This window comes from Oncorhynchus nerka, linkage group LG22 (genome assembly GCF_034236695.1).
Source record: "Oncorhynchus nerka isolate Pitt River linkage group LG22, Oner_Uvic_2.0, whole genome shotgun sequence".
Classification (NCBI taxonomy): Eukaryota; Metazoa; Chordata; class Actinopteri; order Salmoniformes; family Salmonidae; genus Oncorhynchus; species Oncorhynchus nerka.
In genome coordinates this window covers 13,363,591-13,380,864 of record NC_088417.1, presented here as the reverse complement: position 1 = coordinate 13,380,864, position 17,274 = coordinate 13,363,591, and the positions used below count along the sequence as shown (strand labels likewise).

General features: G+C 42.9%; 1 protein-coding gene and 1 pseudogene across 1 annotated transcript; one reads left to right on the top strand and one right to left on the bottom strand.

Moving 5' to 3' along the window:
• The first annotated feature begins 956 nt into the window (after positions 1-956).
• On the top strand, positions 957-12,285 carry LOC115120149 (protein APCDD1-like; annotated as a pseudogene).
• LOC115120150 (vesicle-associated membrane protein-associated protein A-like) lies at positions 11,918-17,224 on the bottom strand. The gene is made up of 6 exons (XM_029649046.2): positions 17,066-17,224; positions 15,981-16,133; positions 15,438-15,541; positions 14,688-14,768; positions 13,021-13,197; positions 11,918-12,842 (listed from the first exon to the last, which is right to left on the bottom strand). Exons 1-6 carry the CDS (start codon positions 17,121-17,123, stop codon positions 12,681-12,683), a joined length of 735 nt encoding a protein of 244 aa, XP_029504906.1. The 5' UTR covers positions 17,124-17,224; the 3' UTR covers positions 11,918-12,680.
• Positions 17,225-17,274: the final 50 nt, after the last annotated feature.

Below are 17,274 nucleotides of genomic sequence, written 5' to 3'. Positions count from 1 at the left end.
TAGAGATGTTGTTTCCTACCCTCAACACCTGGGGGCGGCGACCCGTCAGAAAGTCCAGGACCCAGTTGCACAGGGCGGGGTCGAGACCCAGGGTCTCGAGCTTAATGACGAGTTTGGAGGGTACTATGGTGTTAAATGCTGAGCTGTAATCGATGAACAACTTTCTTATATAGGTATTCCTCTTGTCCAGATGGGTTAGGGCAGTGTGATTGCGTCATCTTTGGACCTATTGGGGCGGTAAGAAAATTGGAGTGGGTCTAGGGTGTCAGGTAGGGTGGAGGTGATATGATCCTTGACTAGTCTACCAAAGCACTACATGATGACGGAAGTGAGTGCTACGGGGCGATAGTCGTTTAGCTCAGTTACCTTAGTTTTTTTGGGAACAAGAACAATGGTGGCACTCTTTGAAGCATGTGGGAACAGCAGGCTGGGATAGGGGTTGATTGAATATGTCCGTAAACACACCAGCCAGCTGGTCTGCGCATGCTCTGAGGACGCGGCCGGGGATGCTGTCTGGGGCTGCAGCCTTGCGAGGGTTAACACGTTTGAATGTTTTACTCACGTTGGCTGCGGTGAAGGAAAGTCCGCAGGTTTTGGAAGCGGGCCGTGTCAGTGGCATTGTATTGTCCTCAAAGCGACCAAAGAAGTTGTTTAGTTTGTCTGGGTGCAAGATGTCGGTGTCTGCGACGGGGCTGGTTTTCTTTTTGTTATCCGTGATTGACTGTATATCCTGCCACATACGTCTCGTGTCTGAGCCATTGAATTGCGACTCTACTTTGTCTCTATACTGACGCTTAGCTTGTTTAATTGCCTTGCGGAGGGAAAAGCTACACTGTTTGTATTCGGTCATGTTTTCAGTTTTGTGTGAGTGCAGTCACAGGCAGACAGCCTGTGACCACAAGGAGTAGACTCTCACTCCTGCACACACACGCACACACACGCACACAGCACACAGCTCAGAACACACACCAAGGTGAGACCTTCTACGACTTAGTAGATGAATATCAAAATATAAGGATGCTGAAGTTGGCCATAATGATGGTAGCGATATTGTAAATATAATTATTTAGAACCGACAATGTATTGGGTACATTGATAAATAGATTATGAATTTTTACAGATGTGTCTGGATACGATGCATCAAATAATATATTCTCTCAGTGCATGAATTGATTATCTTACTGCAATACAAGACAGACTGTACAGTAACTTAGAAAGAGTAGTCCATTTGCAGAATCTCGCTATTGGACTTCACAACGTTAGAATAAAAAGCTTGGGTGTCTCATTCGACTTCGCTATTGACTTCAGGAGCAGGATTTCATGCTGCAGGCTTCTTGTATGTTTAGATTCAACCATACGGATACATAATTAATGTAGCTGTCACTGAGGAAATGCAGTTAGATTGGAGCGAGAGGGAATGTTTGACCACGCGCTGACAGATATCTGCCTCACTACTCAACAGCAAGGCATATTTATATTCCACCAAACTATTCATAACCCACGAGATTTCAATGTAAATAGCGAATGCATTTATGTTGCATTTATATTGCTATAGCCTGATGTAACATTTAGATATTGTATGATGTGTGTGTTGTATCACTGTACAGTGGATTCATGTATGGCAATACCCTGAACATGTATGTCTTTGAATGTGTAATATTTTACATTCATAATAATTTATAACAGTGGTCTGAAATTTGATCCCAAAGCAGAAAGAAAGTGAAAATCGCCTCATGATACTCCAGGTTGTCAGTGGCACACTGTTGTGTGTGCAGACCTAGGTGTTCTTATTCTGTAGTTGGTTATTTTGTCTCGTCCGGGAGTTGACTTTGATCATGTTCAGAATATGGTTTGACTCGTCGGTTTGTTGGGGGGGAACTGAGTCACAGCACGAGTGCCCTCATACGAAAGAAAACAGGACTTGTTGTGTGCTGTCAACTATGACAAGGACAGACGACAGAGCGAGATGTTCGTCCAATTTAAAAAAATTAAATAAAAAAAAGTCGGATAGAACAACGACTTTATTAGTATATTATGAAATGAACTCCTATCAGGGCATCAAGCCACATTTCTGGGAATGATTGACATCGAAATGTTCTGCGATGTATTTTATTATTCTGCAATGAACGGTTGGTGATGAAAGGAACAAATGAGAAGAAAGGCAACTGATAATGAATCATACTTGTTAATAATGGACATAGGAGTGGTTCTTAGCTAATAAATCAAAGAAGGTGTCGTCTCAGTCAAGACAAACAATGTTACTGATACAATGGATTGTCTCTACTGCTGTTCTTTTCAATGGTGAGTTTGGAACATTCAGGTTTAAAGTATTTACTAGTGATGTAGCCTAACTATTTTTTATTCCGTATCTATATTGGGCGATAGCATATAATGTTAATTTATATGTAGCCTACCTATTATTTGAACATGTAATTATGAACAACACGTAGTGGATGATTGTTATATTTGAGAATGTAGTAATAGATCTAGCAATGCATTCACTCTATTGCCATGTTTGTATAGTAAACTTTTCATAAATGCGTGGTATGCTACTAAAGCATTTATAATTGTAAAAAATCTAACTCATGGAAAAGTTTATAATAACATCACTCTTTCTCCACTACAGGTATTTGTCATGGCTCTCTACTTCACTCCGACATAAGAGCCAGTGTCGGGACCTTGGGGAGCAGCATCAGCACGCTGCTATTGTGGAATTTCAGTGTCAGTACATGCTCAAACATCTCCAAAGTGGAGGCCAGATCTCAGTGCATATGCCCCCCAACATCGCAGGCCCCTGAGTATCCACCAGGTAATATAATGTGTAACATGCGCAATTAAACTGTTTGTTATGAACCCATATTAAGTACAGAATTGTAAGAATGTATAGTCAATATATTGTAGCGATGTCAAAGGGTAGTCCTGACTGGAGCTTGAACACAGGACCTTGCAGCTGTAGACACTTCAGATGGTATTCAAATATATTTTTAATTTTGATTTAACCTTTATTTAACTTATTTTAAGATATCTGAACTTCTTGCGGAGGTTGCTAGGCTTTGGGTTTTGGATTTATTAAGGATCCCCATTAGTTCCTGCGAAGGCAACAGCTACTCTTCCTGGGGTCCATTAGTTCCTGCCAAGGCAGCAGCTACTCTTCCTGGAGTTTATTAAGGATCCCCATTAGTTCCTGCAAAGGCAACAGCTACTCTTCCTGGAGTTTATTAAGGATCCCCATTAGTTCCTGCGAAGGCAACAGCTACTCTTCCTGGGGTCTAGCAACATTAAAGCAGTTATATAAAATAATAATATAAAATAATAATAATAAAAAAATTAAAACATATTACTTGACATTACATTTCATAATACATTAAGTGTGTGCCCTCGGGCCTCTACTCTACTACCACATATCTACAATACAAAATCCATGTATACAGTATGTGTGTGTACAGTGTGTGTGTTAGCAATTGTATGCGTGTGTCTGTGCCTGTGTGTGTGTCTCGTCACGGTCCCCGGTGTTGCATAATGTGTATTTGTATCTGTTTTTTAAATCTGATTCTACTGCTTGCATCATTTACATGATGTGGAATAGAGTTCCATGTAGTCATGGCTCTATGTAGTACTGTGCGCCTCCCATAGTCTGTTCTGGACTTGGGGATTGTGAAGAGACCTCTGGTGGCATGTCTTGTGCGGTATGTATGGGTGTCCGATTTTAAACAGACAGCTCGGTGCATTCAGCATGTCAATAATTCTTACAAAAACAGTAGTGATGAAATCAATCTCTCCTCTACTTTGAGCCATGAGAGATTGACTTGCATATTATTAATGTTAACTCTCCGTGTACATTTAAGGGCCAGCCGTACTGCCCTGTTCTGAGCCAATTGTACATTTCCTAAGTCCCTCCATGTGGCACTTGATCACACGACTGGACATTAGTCCAGGTGCGATAAAACTAGGGCCTGTAGGACCTACCTTGTTAATAGTGTTGTTAAGAAGGCAGAGCAGTGCTTTATTTTGGCCAGACTTCTGCCCATCTCAGCTACTGTTGCATCAATGTGTTTTGACCATGACAGTTTACAATCCAGGGTTACTCCAAGCAGTTTAGTCACCTCAACTTGCTCAATTCCAAGATTTTGTGAAGGTTTAGGGTTTAGTGAATGATTTGTCCCAAATACAATGCTTTTAGTTTTGAAATATTTAAGGACTAAATTATTTCTTTCCACCCATTCTGAAACTGACTCCAGCTCTTTGTTAAGCAGTGATTTCACTCGCTGTAGTAGCTGACGTGTATATTGTTGAGTCATCCATCCGCATACATAGACACACTGGCTTTACTCATGCCACTTTAAGCCAGTGGCATGTCATTTATTTATTGCCTTACCTCCCTAATCTTACCTCATTTGCACACACTGTATGTAGATTTTTTTCTATTGCGTTATTGACTGTACGTTTGTTTATTCCATGTGTAACTCTGTGTTGCTGTCTGTTCACACTGCTATGCTTTATCTTGGCCAGGTCGCAGTTGTAAATGAGAACTTGTTCTCGACTGGCCTACCTGGTTAAATAAAGGTGGAAAAAATAAATAATAATTAGTAAAGATTGAAAAAACGAAGTGGTCTAGACAGCTGCCCTGGGAAATGGCTGATTCTACCTGGATGATGTTGGAGAGGCTTCCATTAAAGAACCCCCTCTGGGTTAAGGTCACTCACTACACGATACAGTATAATAGCACTGTTCTGTATCTAAGCCTACTTGACACAACAACAGGTTCAGCTTCAGACTTCTTAGTGTAAAGTCTTAGGTGTTGAATCGACTGGTGCAATTAAAGGTGTGGGGGGGTCGACTCTAGTTACCCACCAGACTCACTGCATAATACCGAAATAACAAATCATTTGACTAAGCCAATTTCATGAATGTTTTCCCCATCAGCTGTAAGGTCAGGCCTGGGTCAGAGTTCATCACCAGGTCCTATCTCTTCCACCACAACCACACCTTCCAGGTCCTCCAGTTCCACTACCGGGACAACCGCTGCTCCTCCCCCACATACACCCTCCTCGCCCAGGGCAAGCTGTACCTGCGCCAGGCCTCCTGGGTGGTCCGCGGAGGCACCGAGGCCGACTATCAGCTTCACTGCGTCCAGGTTGTGTTCCACAGCCCCGAGGCAGCCATGGACCTCAGCCAGTGGCTCAAGCCCAGCCATGGACCTCAGCCAGTGGCTCAAGCCCAGCCATGGACCTCAGCCAGTGGCTCAAGCCCAGCCATGGACCTCAGCCAGTGGCTCAAGCCCAGCCATGGACCTCGGCCAGTGGCTCAAGCCCAGCTGTGGACCTCCGTCCCTAGGTGGAGAGGGAAAGTGGGAGCCCTGGGAGCCCCACGTCAGCTATGACCTGTGGAGTGAGGAGGAGCAGGGGAGGGACTGTGCCCATAGGCTGGGCTTCACTATGAATGAGCTGCAGCTGGTGCGTGTGGAGCGGCGCCGCCATCATTGTGTCTGGCTCCCTGATGACCACACCGAGGAGCGCTTCCTGGGGGACGTCCACACTGAGCACACCCAGAGGACCCACCACACACCCTCCAGTTACCAGCCGCCACTGCAGAACACCAAGGTCAGACATAGAGATATATAATATATTTTATGCTCTAATCTATTCTACTATATTTCGATGGTCAGAGTCCCCTTATTATCACTTACATACCGAGACCCCATGAGAGAGAATCCTTTTAGATTTTTGGGCAGATAGTATCATTTTCGAGTATTTGTGAATCGTGAATCTGTTTGTCAAATCCCTACCAACTGAAAAGTGTTGTGGGTATTAAAGATGACAAACTGTTACAGCAATGAAACCACACATGTACAGTAATTGATGCGTGATATTCCAGGGCTGTGTATTCCTATTTCCTTTCAACAATCACAGTATTATCTGTATGTTTTTGTACACAACGACAGACACGTTATGTGAAATGGGAGAGAATATGAATTGTGCAAACTGCAAACCCAGCAGTAGAGAAGCTCCATGGATTGCAGTGATCATCCGTTGTTTAGTTTTCCACCGGCGCTCTTCAAAGAGAATAGCAAAGAGTGGCGCAGTATGCTCTGCTCTGAATTTCTGAATTCCTGCCCTTACTCTGTGGTAGTGTTGGTGCCTGAGGCTGTATCAAGGACCGAGGGATAAAACTGGAGCCGGACCAGAGGCCGGAATAAAAAATAGTTAGGCTACATCACTAGTGTAGCCTAACTGAAGGCCTGATGGAACCAGGCCTTCAGTTCAGAAGCTCCCTCCTTTCCTCCCACTCACAAAAGGATTCATCCCTTTCATGCCCCCCCCCATTTACCTATATATCTACCAGCATGTATTTTTTTTAAACTAACACCAACAACTCCCAGCCTATAAAGTGTCAGGTCAATGTAAATGAGCTGTGGTTAAAAGCGGAGGTGATTGATGTTGAAAGTGACTCATGCATGCAGTGGTGGTGGAGATACAGTCAGCCTTGAATGAATAGAGTTAGTCACGTTCAGCTATAACGTTAATCTGATGCTCAACCACTGAGTGCAATCTAAAAAGGGCTCCACACATAACAGGGGCTTGATGAGCTTATTTACGAGATTGTACTCACAACCCAATGAGTGTAAACAAGGATCAAAAACCATGAAGGCAGTCATAGCGTATGATGATATTTTTGATGTTCTGGATGTGAAAATAGCTTATTTTATTTGTCTATTAAACTGTGTCTCTGTATTCCCCGCTAATGTCCTTTTGAAACACGCACCTGTGGCTGATACTGTTTAATGAAGGACTTGGGACCAAGGCACAGACGGCACCTACTGCTTTTCAAAGAGCCCCATCCAGAGAAGAGAGAGAGGAGAAGTATCCCCATTTCCAGGCCAGAGAGAAGCTTTTGATTCTTTGCCTTTGGTGGTTGTTTTCATCCCTGCCATCAATCTAGGATGGCAGACCCATGTTAAATGATCTGTTTTTTATCTATGCATAGTTATTTTACCCCTACCTACATGTCAGTGGAGGCTCCTTAGAAGAGGAAGTAGAGGACCATCCTCCTAAGTGAATTTCAATTAAACAAAATTGAAAAAACATTAAAAAAGTTAACCTTTTTAGATAAAACTATACTAAATATATCCACGTCACCAAATAATTGATTGAAACACACTGTTTTGCAATGAAGGTCTACAGTAGCCTCAACAGCACTCTCTGGGGTAGCACCATGGTGTAGCTGGAGGACAGCTAGCTTCCATCCTCCTCTTGGTATATTGACCAATACAAAACCTAGGAGGCTCATGGTTCTCACCCCCTTCCATAGACTTACACAGTAATTATTACAACTTCTGGAGGACGTCCTCCAACCTATCAGAGCTCTTGCAGCATGAACTGACATGTTGTCCACCCAACCAAAGAATCAGAGAATGAATCTAGTACTGAAAGCATAAGCTACAGCTAGCTAGCACTGCAGTGCATAAAATGTGGTGAGTAGTTGACTCAAAGAGAGAGAAAGACAATAATTGAACAGTTTTCAACAAATTCATTTCTTCAAAAATGAAGGAGAGGCGAGAGAGAGAGAGAGATTTCGTGATTTCTTTTCACTTTTAGTTTCACTTACTTAGCTAGCAAATGCAGCTGGCTAGTCGAGCCTACTCAAACACCTGGCTCAAACAGGGGGATGCTATGTTAGCTAGCTGGCTATGACTATCCAACATAACACTGGAACTCTTCCAAGTCAAGGTAAACTTTTCGTTTTATACATTTATTGCCACCAGGGCCCGTCGGTGTAACTGCAAAACTGCTTACCGACTATACACTGTAATGTTACTGCATGATTGTAGTGGGTTTACTAACACGTTAGTTATATTATCTATGTTGACTAGGATGTTACTTTAGCTAATATGGGGACAACGATGTAGGCTGTGTGTAGCGGTTATGACATGGTTTGAAAGTTTTTTTTGTCTGGTCACATACAGCTTATGTGTTGTGCATTGTCCACAAACGGAGGGAAAAGGTGAGAGGAGGAGAGTGCATAGAGGTGAGAAGGAATAAAAAGTGGCTGCTATGAAAGTGAACTGTGTTTACGGGTGATCAGTGGTGTATTCATTCCGCCGATTCTGTTGAAAAATGTTTCTTAAACAGAAGCAAACGAAACGGGGATAAATACTTGAATTTGTCCAATAGAAACTATCATTTGCAACTGTTGGAATAGATAAGCTAGATGCAGGCAAGAGTGTTCAAGGCGGTATTGAATGTGTCACCTCAAAATGTTATCTTTGAACCTTTCATTCATAGGCTAGGTTGTAGCAACCTCATGATGGGAATAGGGAAAATTTGAGTATCATGTAGTAGCCTAAACCTATCGATGTTACATTGAACTACGTGAATGGGAATATGAATGACAATCATCCAATAATGCTGTAATAGAAATAAGGCCATGCTCTTGAAAAAATAAATTGTCAATCATAAACGGCACTGACCGCCACTGCTACATGAACAAATGACCTCGACTAACCTGTACCTTCACACATTGACTCCGTACCGTAGGCTATTGTTATTTTATTATGTTACTTTTTTAGTAAATCTTTTCTTTAACTCTTATTTTCTCTATTTTCTTAAAACTGGTTAAGGGCTTGTAAGTAAGCATTTCACTGTAAGGTTTTATTTGTATTGGCAAATAAAATTGTATCTCATTTGCAGTGGTGCCAGGAACACTCCCAAGTAGCATATGAGAAGACAGTCTGCCATGCTTCTCCTTTATTAGCTGGGTGGGTCAGTCAAACAACAGTTTGAATGGCCTCGTTTGTGTTTTTCATCATCATGATTGGTTGTCTGTTGACATTTCAGTGATATGGCCTCGTGATGATATTTATCACCATGCTGTGACTCATTAAACCGCTTAGAAATCTAAAATATAGTTCAGACGTTTGTGTTAAACATCCAAATGGGATGCATTCCAACATCTACAGTCTCTTGCAGATGTGTGAATTTATTTTGAATCACAATATGAAAACGTAACATTCTGAAACACTATTACAGAACCATGAGCGTACCTGCCGTGTCTGCCGAGTCATTGCTGGGGCGGACGAGCACCATCCTCCCATCCTGCCCTGCAAAGACAACCTGCCCGTCAAACTAGAGGGCCAATGGGTGAGCCAGCGCTGCGAGGTACGCCCTGGGATCCTCTTCCTGACCCGCCATTTTGTTTTCCACGACCACAACTGCACTTGGGAGGGTCAATACTAGCATTACGCCGACCCAGTGTGCAGACACCCAACGTTCAGCCTGTACGCACCGGGTCACTACAGCCACGGGGTCCTATCCACCAGGGTAATGGGAGGGACGGAGTTTGTCTTCACAGGTAGGTGTTACTGTCACAATAAATCTAAATATACTGAAAAAATTATATAACAAAACATGCAACTATTTCTAGTTATAGTTAAAAACTCAGTCTATTTAAATACTGTAAATTCATTAGGTCCTAATCTATGGATTTCACATGAATGGGAATACAGATATGCATCTGTTGGTCACAGAATCAGAAAACCAGTCCGTATCTGGTCAGTACCAGTCAGTATCCACCATTTGCCTCATGCAGCGTGACACATCTCCTTCACTTGGCGTTGATCAGGCTGTTGATAGTGGCCTGTGGTATGTTGTCCCACTCCTCTTCAATGGCTGTGTGAAGTTTCAATGGCTGTGTGAAATTGCTGCATATTGGCGGGAACATGCTGGAACACGCTGTCTTACACGTCAATCCAGAACATCCCAAACATGCTCAATGGGTGACATGTCTGGTGAGTATGCAGGCCATGGAAAAACGGGGGCATTTTCAGCTTCCAGAAATTGTGTACACATCCTTGCTACGGGGCCATGCATTAGCATGCTGAAATGTGAGGTGATGGCGGCGGATGAATGGCACGACAATGGGCCTCAGGATCTCGTCACGGTATCTCTGTGCATTTAAATTTCCATCAATAAAATGCAATTGTGTTCGTTGTCCATAGCTTATGCCTGCCCATACCATAACCCCACCGCCACCATGGGGTACTCTGTTCACAACGTTGACATCAGCAAACGACTTGCCCACACGACCCCATACACGTGGTCTGCGGTTGTGAGGCCAGTTGGATGTACTGCAAAAATTCTCTAAAACAACATTGGAGGTGGCTTATGGTAGTCAGCATGCCAATTGCACACCCCTTCAAAACTTGAGACATCTGCGGCATTGTGTTGTGTGACAAAACTGCAAATTTTAGAGTGGCATTTTATTGTCCCCAGCACAAGGTGCACCTGTGTAATGAAACATGGGACCAGCACTTTACATGATGCATTTATATTTTTGTTCAGTGTATATAAATGATCACAGCTCATGATCATGCCATTATTAGTGTGCATAACAACCAACCTGACTAATTCCCTCTTGGTCTTCAGTGGACCACATGAGGGTTACCCCAATGGACCGGGCCACCACCTCCCTGCTCAACGTCTTCCAGGGCAAGGAGTGCGGGGCGGAGGGCTCATGGCGCCAGGGCCTGGAGCAGGATGTCACCCCCACCCATGGCTGTGCTGCCCTGGGCATCCGGCTGCCCCACACCGAGTACGAACTCTTCCGCATAGAGCGAGACTATGCGAAACGCCTCCTTCTCTTCAACGGCCAGAGGCCCACGGATGGCTCCAGCCCTAACCAGCCCCACATGACAGCCACCTCCTACCAGGTTCCCCTGGTGCAGTGTGCAGGGGCTGGCCATGGGCCAGCGGAGTGGAGGGAAACTGACGAGCTCCAAAGACTGTGGAGTAGCTGCTGCAGACACAGAGGTGGTGGCATGGTGGATATGGTTAGACTACTGCTTATTGCTGCTATCTCCGTTCTGCATCTCAGGTCGGAGTAGCTGAATGTTATTGTTGTTGTGGAGCAGCACTTCATTGACTGTGTATTGGACTTTCAGACTCTTTGAATACAGCATGTGTAATTGCAATGTTGAATTGTTACATTCTATTATTCAGAGTCGTGTTCAGTAGACAAAGAAGAAAACACTTTGACAGGAAGTGAAACTGGGAAGTACTGTACTTGTCCAATAAGAAATGCATTTTTCCTATGGTGTGACCAACACAACATAAGTTGTCTATGGCCGTGATTCAATCTGACTGTGATTTGTCAACAATGTGCCATTTAAATCAGCAATAGACAGTTTCTACATACATTTTTGGACTTAAATAAATTAATTATATATATTTTTTATTTAACTAGGCAAGTCAGTTAAGAACAAGTTCTTATTTACAATGGCGGCCTACCCCGGCCAATCCCTAATGAGGCTGGGCTAATTGTGCACCGCCCTATGTGACCCAATCACGGCCAGTTGTGATACAGCCTGGATTCAAACCAGGGTCTGTAGTGATGCCTCTAGCACTGAGGTGCAGTGCCTTAGACCACTGCGCCCCTCAATACACATTGATTCTTGAAGACTATAACTTATAAATGCCTCATGAGCTTAGTTCAACTGTCATACCCAATCAGAACCCAGAATAACTTTTTTAAACTCCAATATTTGTAAATGTAAACTGTATAGCCTCAAAACATGGTTGAAACTATACATTTGAAATAAGAGATGGGCGGCGGCTTTGTTATAGATTTAACTGCTGATTGGCCCTAATGACCTATTTGGTCATTTCCAAATGAGCTGACATATGCAACGTTTACCACGAATGCAGTCTCCGCAAAGATTGCCTTTAAAAGCTGCATTGTCGACAAAGTGCCATCAGATTGAATCCCGGCCTGTGGTATCATGTTTCATGCAGCTCACTTCAATGACATTTGCATGTTCAACACTGAGTTTGCGATTTTGGAGTTAACAAAATGGAGGTTATCGAATACAAATGAAGCCTTGCTCTTCCTCAAAGACAAAAGATAAACAAAGATGACAAGCCACTAGAATGTTAAAGATTTTATTTATTTTTCATCAATGTTAAATACCATGGAACAGGACTGCAAGAACGTAGATCTTTTTGCCTCACAAGGGATATAGAATTTGTGTAAAGAAAAAAAAATCTAGAAAGAATAGTAATAATAATAAAATTCATTTTTTATAATTGTGTGTTTATGTCAGTAGGGAAAAGGAAAAGTAGGAGTCACCTATATTCCCAGCATACTGTATCTTTTCACATACCTCAAGAAAAACTTAAGATTAGAAGAATTGAGTGAAAATGAGAATGTTTAGGCAACATGTAGCAGAGTCTTTTGTTTGGAAGGCTATTTCTTCATCCCATTTTCTTAAAATCATTAAAATAACAGACAAGACACTGAACATTCAAACTCTTATTAAAACCAGAGAGAGAGAGAGCTCATTTTTTATTTATTTTTTGCTTCCGATTTCAACCAAGGTCACAAACACAGTGCCCCGACTCACCTGTTATCAATGCTCTGACAAATGTACAATTTACATTTTCCCCCAACACATCCCTCCCCTGATTCCTCACCCCAAAAAAAGATCAGGGAAAAACCCCCAAAAAAGGAGAAAGCTCATTCTTCTGTTTTTCCACGTGTACTAACCATGTGAGATTGTAAAAGGCGAGGCCTGCTTATGATTGGGTACACAGAACATATGTACGTAGGCCGTGAGCTGGCGCTACGGCCAGGCCCTTGGAGACAAACGAGCCCATGCCGGCTCACTTTTCTTTTCTCTCGCTCCACCCCTACAAGACAAACTTCCCTAGGAAGAATCCGATGAAGATGGCTGCTATGACGACCAGTAGCGAGGGGAGGGAACTGGAAGAATGCTGTTTGCTCATCATGGCGCCCGAGCTGGAGACTATGTTGTCTGACCGGTGGGCCTTCCTCATCCTCAGGCCCTCGTCCTGAGGACAAACCCAGTAGGTTAGAACCCCAAAGCTTTCCCACATGCCACAGCCATAGGCCGAGACCAATATCATCTTAACAAGAACATTGTCTTCACAATATGTTCGTATATCGCCAATATATAATACTATCCTAATACCACTTGAATCTTAGACATCACACAACCTATGACCATACCTTGAGTTGTCTGTTCTCGTCTGAGAGTTTGCCCACATCATACTGCAGCCTCTTGCACTCGTCCATCAGTTTCTTCATCTCAGAGTCGTCCACGGACGCGCTGATTGGCTTGGGCGCCGACGTGCCGTCAGCGTTGGAGTTGAGGACGGGGGCAGCTTTGGTTGCATCAACATCATCCTGGAAGCAAGGAAAGTGGAAAAAGGTGGCGAAAAGACAAACGTCAACAAGAGGCTAGTTTCCCTCCTGACATTCCTGTACATTCCAACCACAAACTCAACACGCTTTAGAGTAGACCAAACTTCATGAAACTGTTAAGCAGATGGAAATATTTTCTTAAATAAAATAAATAAATAAATGGTGTTAATTAGTTTGAAATTAGTATGAAGTGGTAATACGTTTTCATTGAAACTACTATTCTAATTACAACCAGCTACGGCAGGGGAATAATTATTTTGGGTAGATGAGAAGTTATTTCTAAATGATATATATATATTTTAAACAGACCTTTCTCTAATCCACAAATTGATTTCAACAAGAGAAAAAAACTAACATTTGGTGCGGCCCTCCATTGAATTTTGAAAGCCTAGTGTGACCCTTCAGCCAAAAGGTTTGCCCACCCCTGGCCTACAGTGAGTAAACGACACCTGAACTTCAACTTCCTGTCCTGCCACAAACCTGCCACTCCCTGCCTCGCACTGAGCTGGGTGCTGACATGAACTCCGGGAGGTCGCTGGCGTCGTGGGCTGCCAGGTGGTGCCTGGTTCCCAGGGGGGTGCAGTACTCTCCGGGGGTGAAGGCTGCTCTGTCACCCAGGTGTCTGGTGCTGAGCTTGGGGGTCTGCTCTGGCCCTGGGGTGATGAGGGGTCTGCCCATGGCCCTACCATGAGTCTCCCTGGTACTACCGCTAGGCTATCGCACGAGGGGGGGGGGCACAAGCAACATGCATGCCAATAGATAATGTATATAGCTTTGGATTGTTTAGTGGTTGCTTGGATTGTAGGGTAGAACATTCGACACTCAATGTATTATAAACGGTTATACACTCTTACTGTGTTGAACAAACAAAACGGACCTATCACATACTAGGAACAAGCGGTGAGTATTTCAGATGTGACTTTGGGGAAGTTTGAGGTAGAAATTCTGGTTAGTACAGCAGCTATTTACTTAAAATCATCAAAAATCCATGATATCATTAGCACCCATCAAATGACTGTACCTAGGCAAAGGCAGAGAAAGGAACAACCAACAGTAACAGGGCAAGGAGAGGGAGAGAAATCCAAGTAGAATCTAGGAGAAAATGTGAAAAAGATGCATTGACTGACAACATTGACCTGTGGCCGTGACAACAGTACAACATTGGAGGTATAATATCAAACAATTATAAACTGGGTGGTTTGAGGCCTGAATGCTGATTGGCTGAAAGCTGTGGTATATCAGACCGTATACCAGGGGTATGACAAAACGTGTATTTTAATTACGTTGGTAACAAGTTTATAATAGCAATAACGCCCCTCTAGAGTTTGTGATATATGGTCAATATACCACGGCGAAGGGCTGTGTCCATATATATCACACCCCCTCGTGCCTTATTGCTTAAATATATGGCAGCTGATAGAATTTCCACTCCTTTGGAAAGTCCAGCCTTTACTTTACTGCACACTACCTACCATTTTATCGTTGTCAGTGGGCAGTTCGAACACACATCTCAGCTTGGAGTCCATGAAATCATCTGGCGTTGCATCTTTCCACTGTGGAAATTCAACAAGTAGAAGTTGAGATTGACAAGTAGATGATAAGGTGAACAACACGGATCGATCAGTTGATCAAAGGGACCGCTGATGGAATAACAATGAACATGCAATACTGTCAGTTACTTGTCTATAGACATTAGGATGTGGAAATGCTGATATATCTGTGTAATATGCCATTTGCTGCCCTCTGCTGGAGAAATCATAAAAAGCATTTTGAATACAGTACTGCAGGATTCTCCAACTGGCAGACCAAATTATTTTATTTGGCCCACTAAATTCTGAGCGAAAACAAAATACGTGGTGGGGGGGGGCATAAGACTAAAAATACCAGCAAATCAGCTCCAAGTGATTTTAATTTTGGAAATCTGTTCCAAAGTATTCCCACGCATAAGAGAGATACAGTATGTGATTATATATCAAATGCAAACAAGATTTTAAATGGCTATGTTTTAGTGAAATAGTATATCTGTTTGGGCTTCTTGCGGTCAACAGTATACAAATTATTTGTAATTATGATCAAGCCCCCTGACCAGCCACTGAATCTAGTTGATGAACCCTGCAGTACTGAAACCTGTAAATATTCAAAAGCAGGTTTTCCTTTGGTGACATAGCTACTAACATAAAGCACAACATGTATTTGGTAGCAATGTGGACAGGAAAACTTACCACTGCATCCATGTCTGTAGCAGTGGATGGTGCAAAGATTGTCTGTACCATGAATTTATGTTTACTTTTTTCATTGGGATCATAGTCAAAGGGCTGCAGCATTACTGTTGAGACAGAAGATATGGGGTCAAAACTGGGGTCATGACTATGCATACATATAGGCCTACTGATACATGCATTTGACATTTACATGCCTGATTCGTCTGTACTTGAGGTGGCAGGTAGCCTAGTGGTTAGAACGTTGGACCATTAACCGAAAGGTTGCTAGATCGAATCCCCGAGCTGACAAGGTAAAAATCTGTTGTTCTGCCCCTGAACAAGGCAGTTAAGCTACTGTTCCTAGATCGTCATTGTAAATAAGAATTTGTTCTTAACTGACTTGCCTAGTTCAATAAAAGTAAAAAAAAAATTAAAGTCATACATTTAATTAAAGTGGAAATAGTGACAGGATATAATTTGTTCTTGTTTGATGTTGTTGACAAAAAGGGCTCATTATACATTTGGCAACACAGTGAAAATGGTCTGCAAATACAAAAGCCTTACCAGAGACAGTGACAGTGGCTCCTGACTCAATCATGCCGCTGTTGGGCCTTACACAGTACCGGCGAGGTGCCGTAGTCTTCACTTTGAAGCATACTTTTCGGTCAGAGGGATTTTTGAGCTTGAGGTTTGTGGTCACTACATCTGTGAAGGGACCTGCATTGGAGAGAAAGGAGATGGTGTTGAGGGTCAATGGAGCCACCTGTACAATGCACACACAAGACGCAAATGACAACCAACGTAGACTAGTTACACGTTATGGCAAATGATTTTCTATATAGTAAAATTACCCATTAAAACACAAGTGTTAACTGTTGGCTAGGCTCAGATAAACATGTAGCTCAAGGCATAAAAGCATAGCCAACTATAATGTGAAAATAGCCTACGGTTACACATAGTTAACTACACCTCGTTCTCAATGTGATGAGCACTAGGGATGCGGTCAACAAAATACCATAACAATGCATGAACTATCTGGACACTGTGCAAAGTGTCAATGAGTGGGATAGCTAGCTAGCATATGAGCGGTCAGTCAATCAGCTTCCTTTAGCTAGCTACTATTTCCATATTCAACAACTGCAATTTTAGCAGTGTCACCCTAGCTAGCTAGATAAATAAATCCGTGAGAATAATAGTACATGTAATGACTGGTCTAGTCAAATCAGAATGTGTTGCTTGTTAGTTGAACCTATCTATCAGGCTAGTTAATGTTATAGTACTTACATGGCCAAACAACCATGTCAGTGACTATAATTTCAGGCTAACGTTAGCTAACTATCAATGATCCCTGAGTGACTGACAGCAAACTAACGTTACAGTAGTTATCCGTGTCAATGCCACAGTAAGAAGTCAGCTAACTAGGGTCACTAGAGACCATACGCCCTCCGCGGATGACGATAAAATGTTGTACAGTGATAGCTAGCTAGCTAACTGGGTACAGGCCCATAAATCCTCGCTGCCATCTCAAAATGGCGGCGGTAAGCGAGAGGTTTCAGTAGGGTTGTTGAAGCTAACACATCCCCCCCGGAGTCGGTAACGTTAGCTAGCGTCTACAAGTGGTAGCTAACCATCAACATTATTAATCTTACCTTTAAATTTGAGATCATACGGCGGTTCAATAACTATGATCTGCTCCAATTTAGACATTGTGTTGTTGAAAACTGTTCCAAGGAGCCGGTGTTCAGAGCCAAAAAACGTGCACACGAGTTACAGTTGTTACGGGAGCGCGCAAAATACACATCACCGCGAAACCCGCGCTCTTCGCCTGAACCAGAGAGCAGATAATTGTATGTATGAG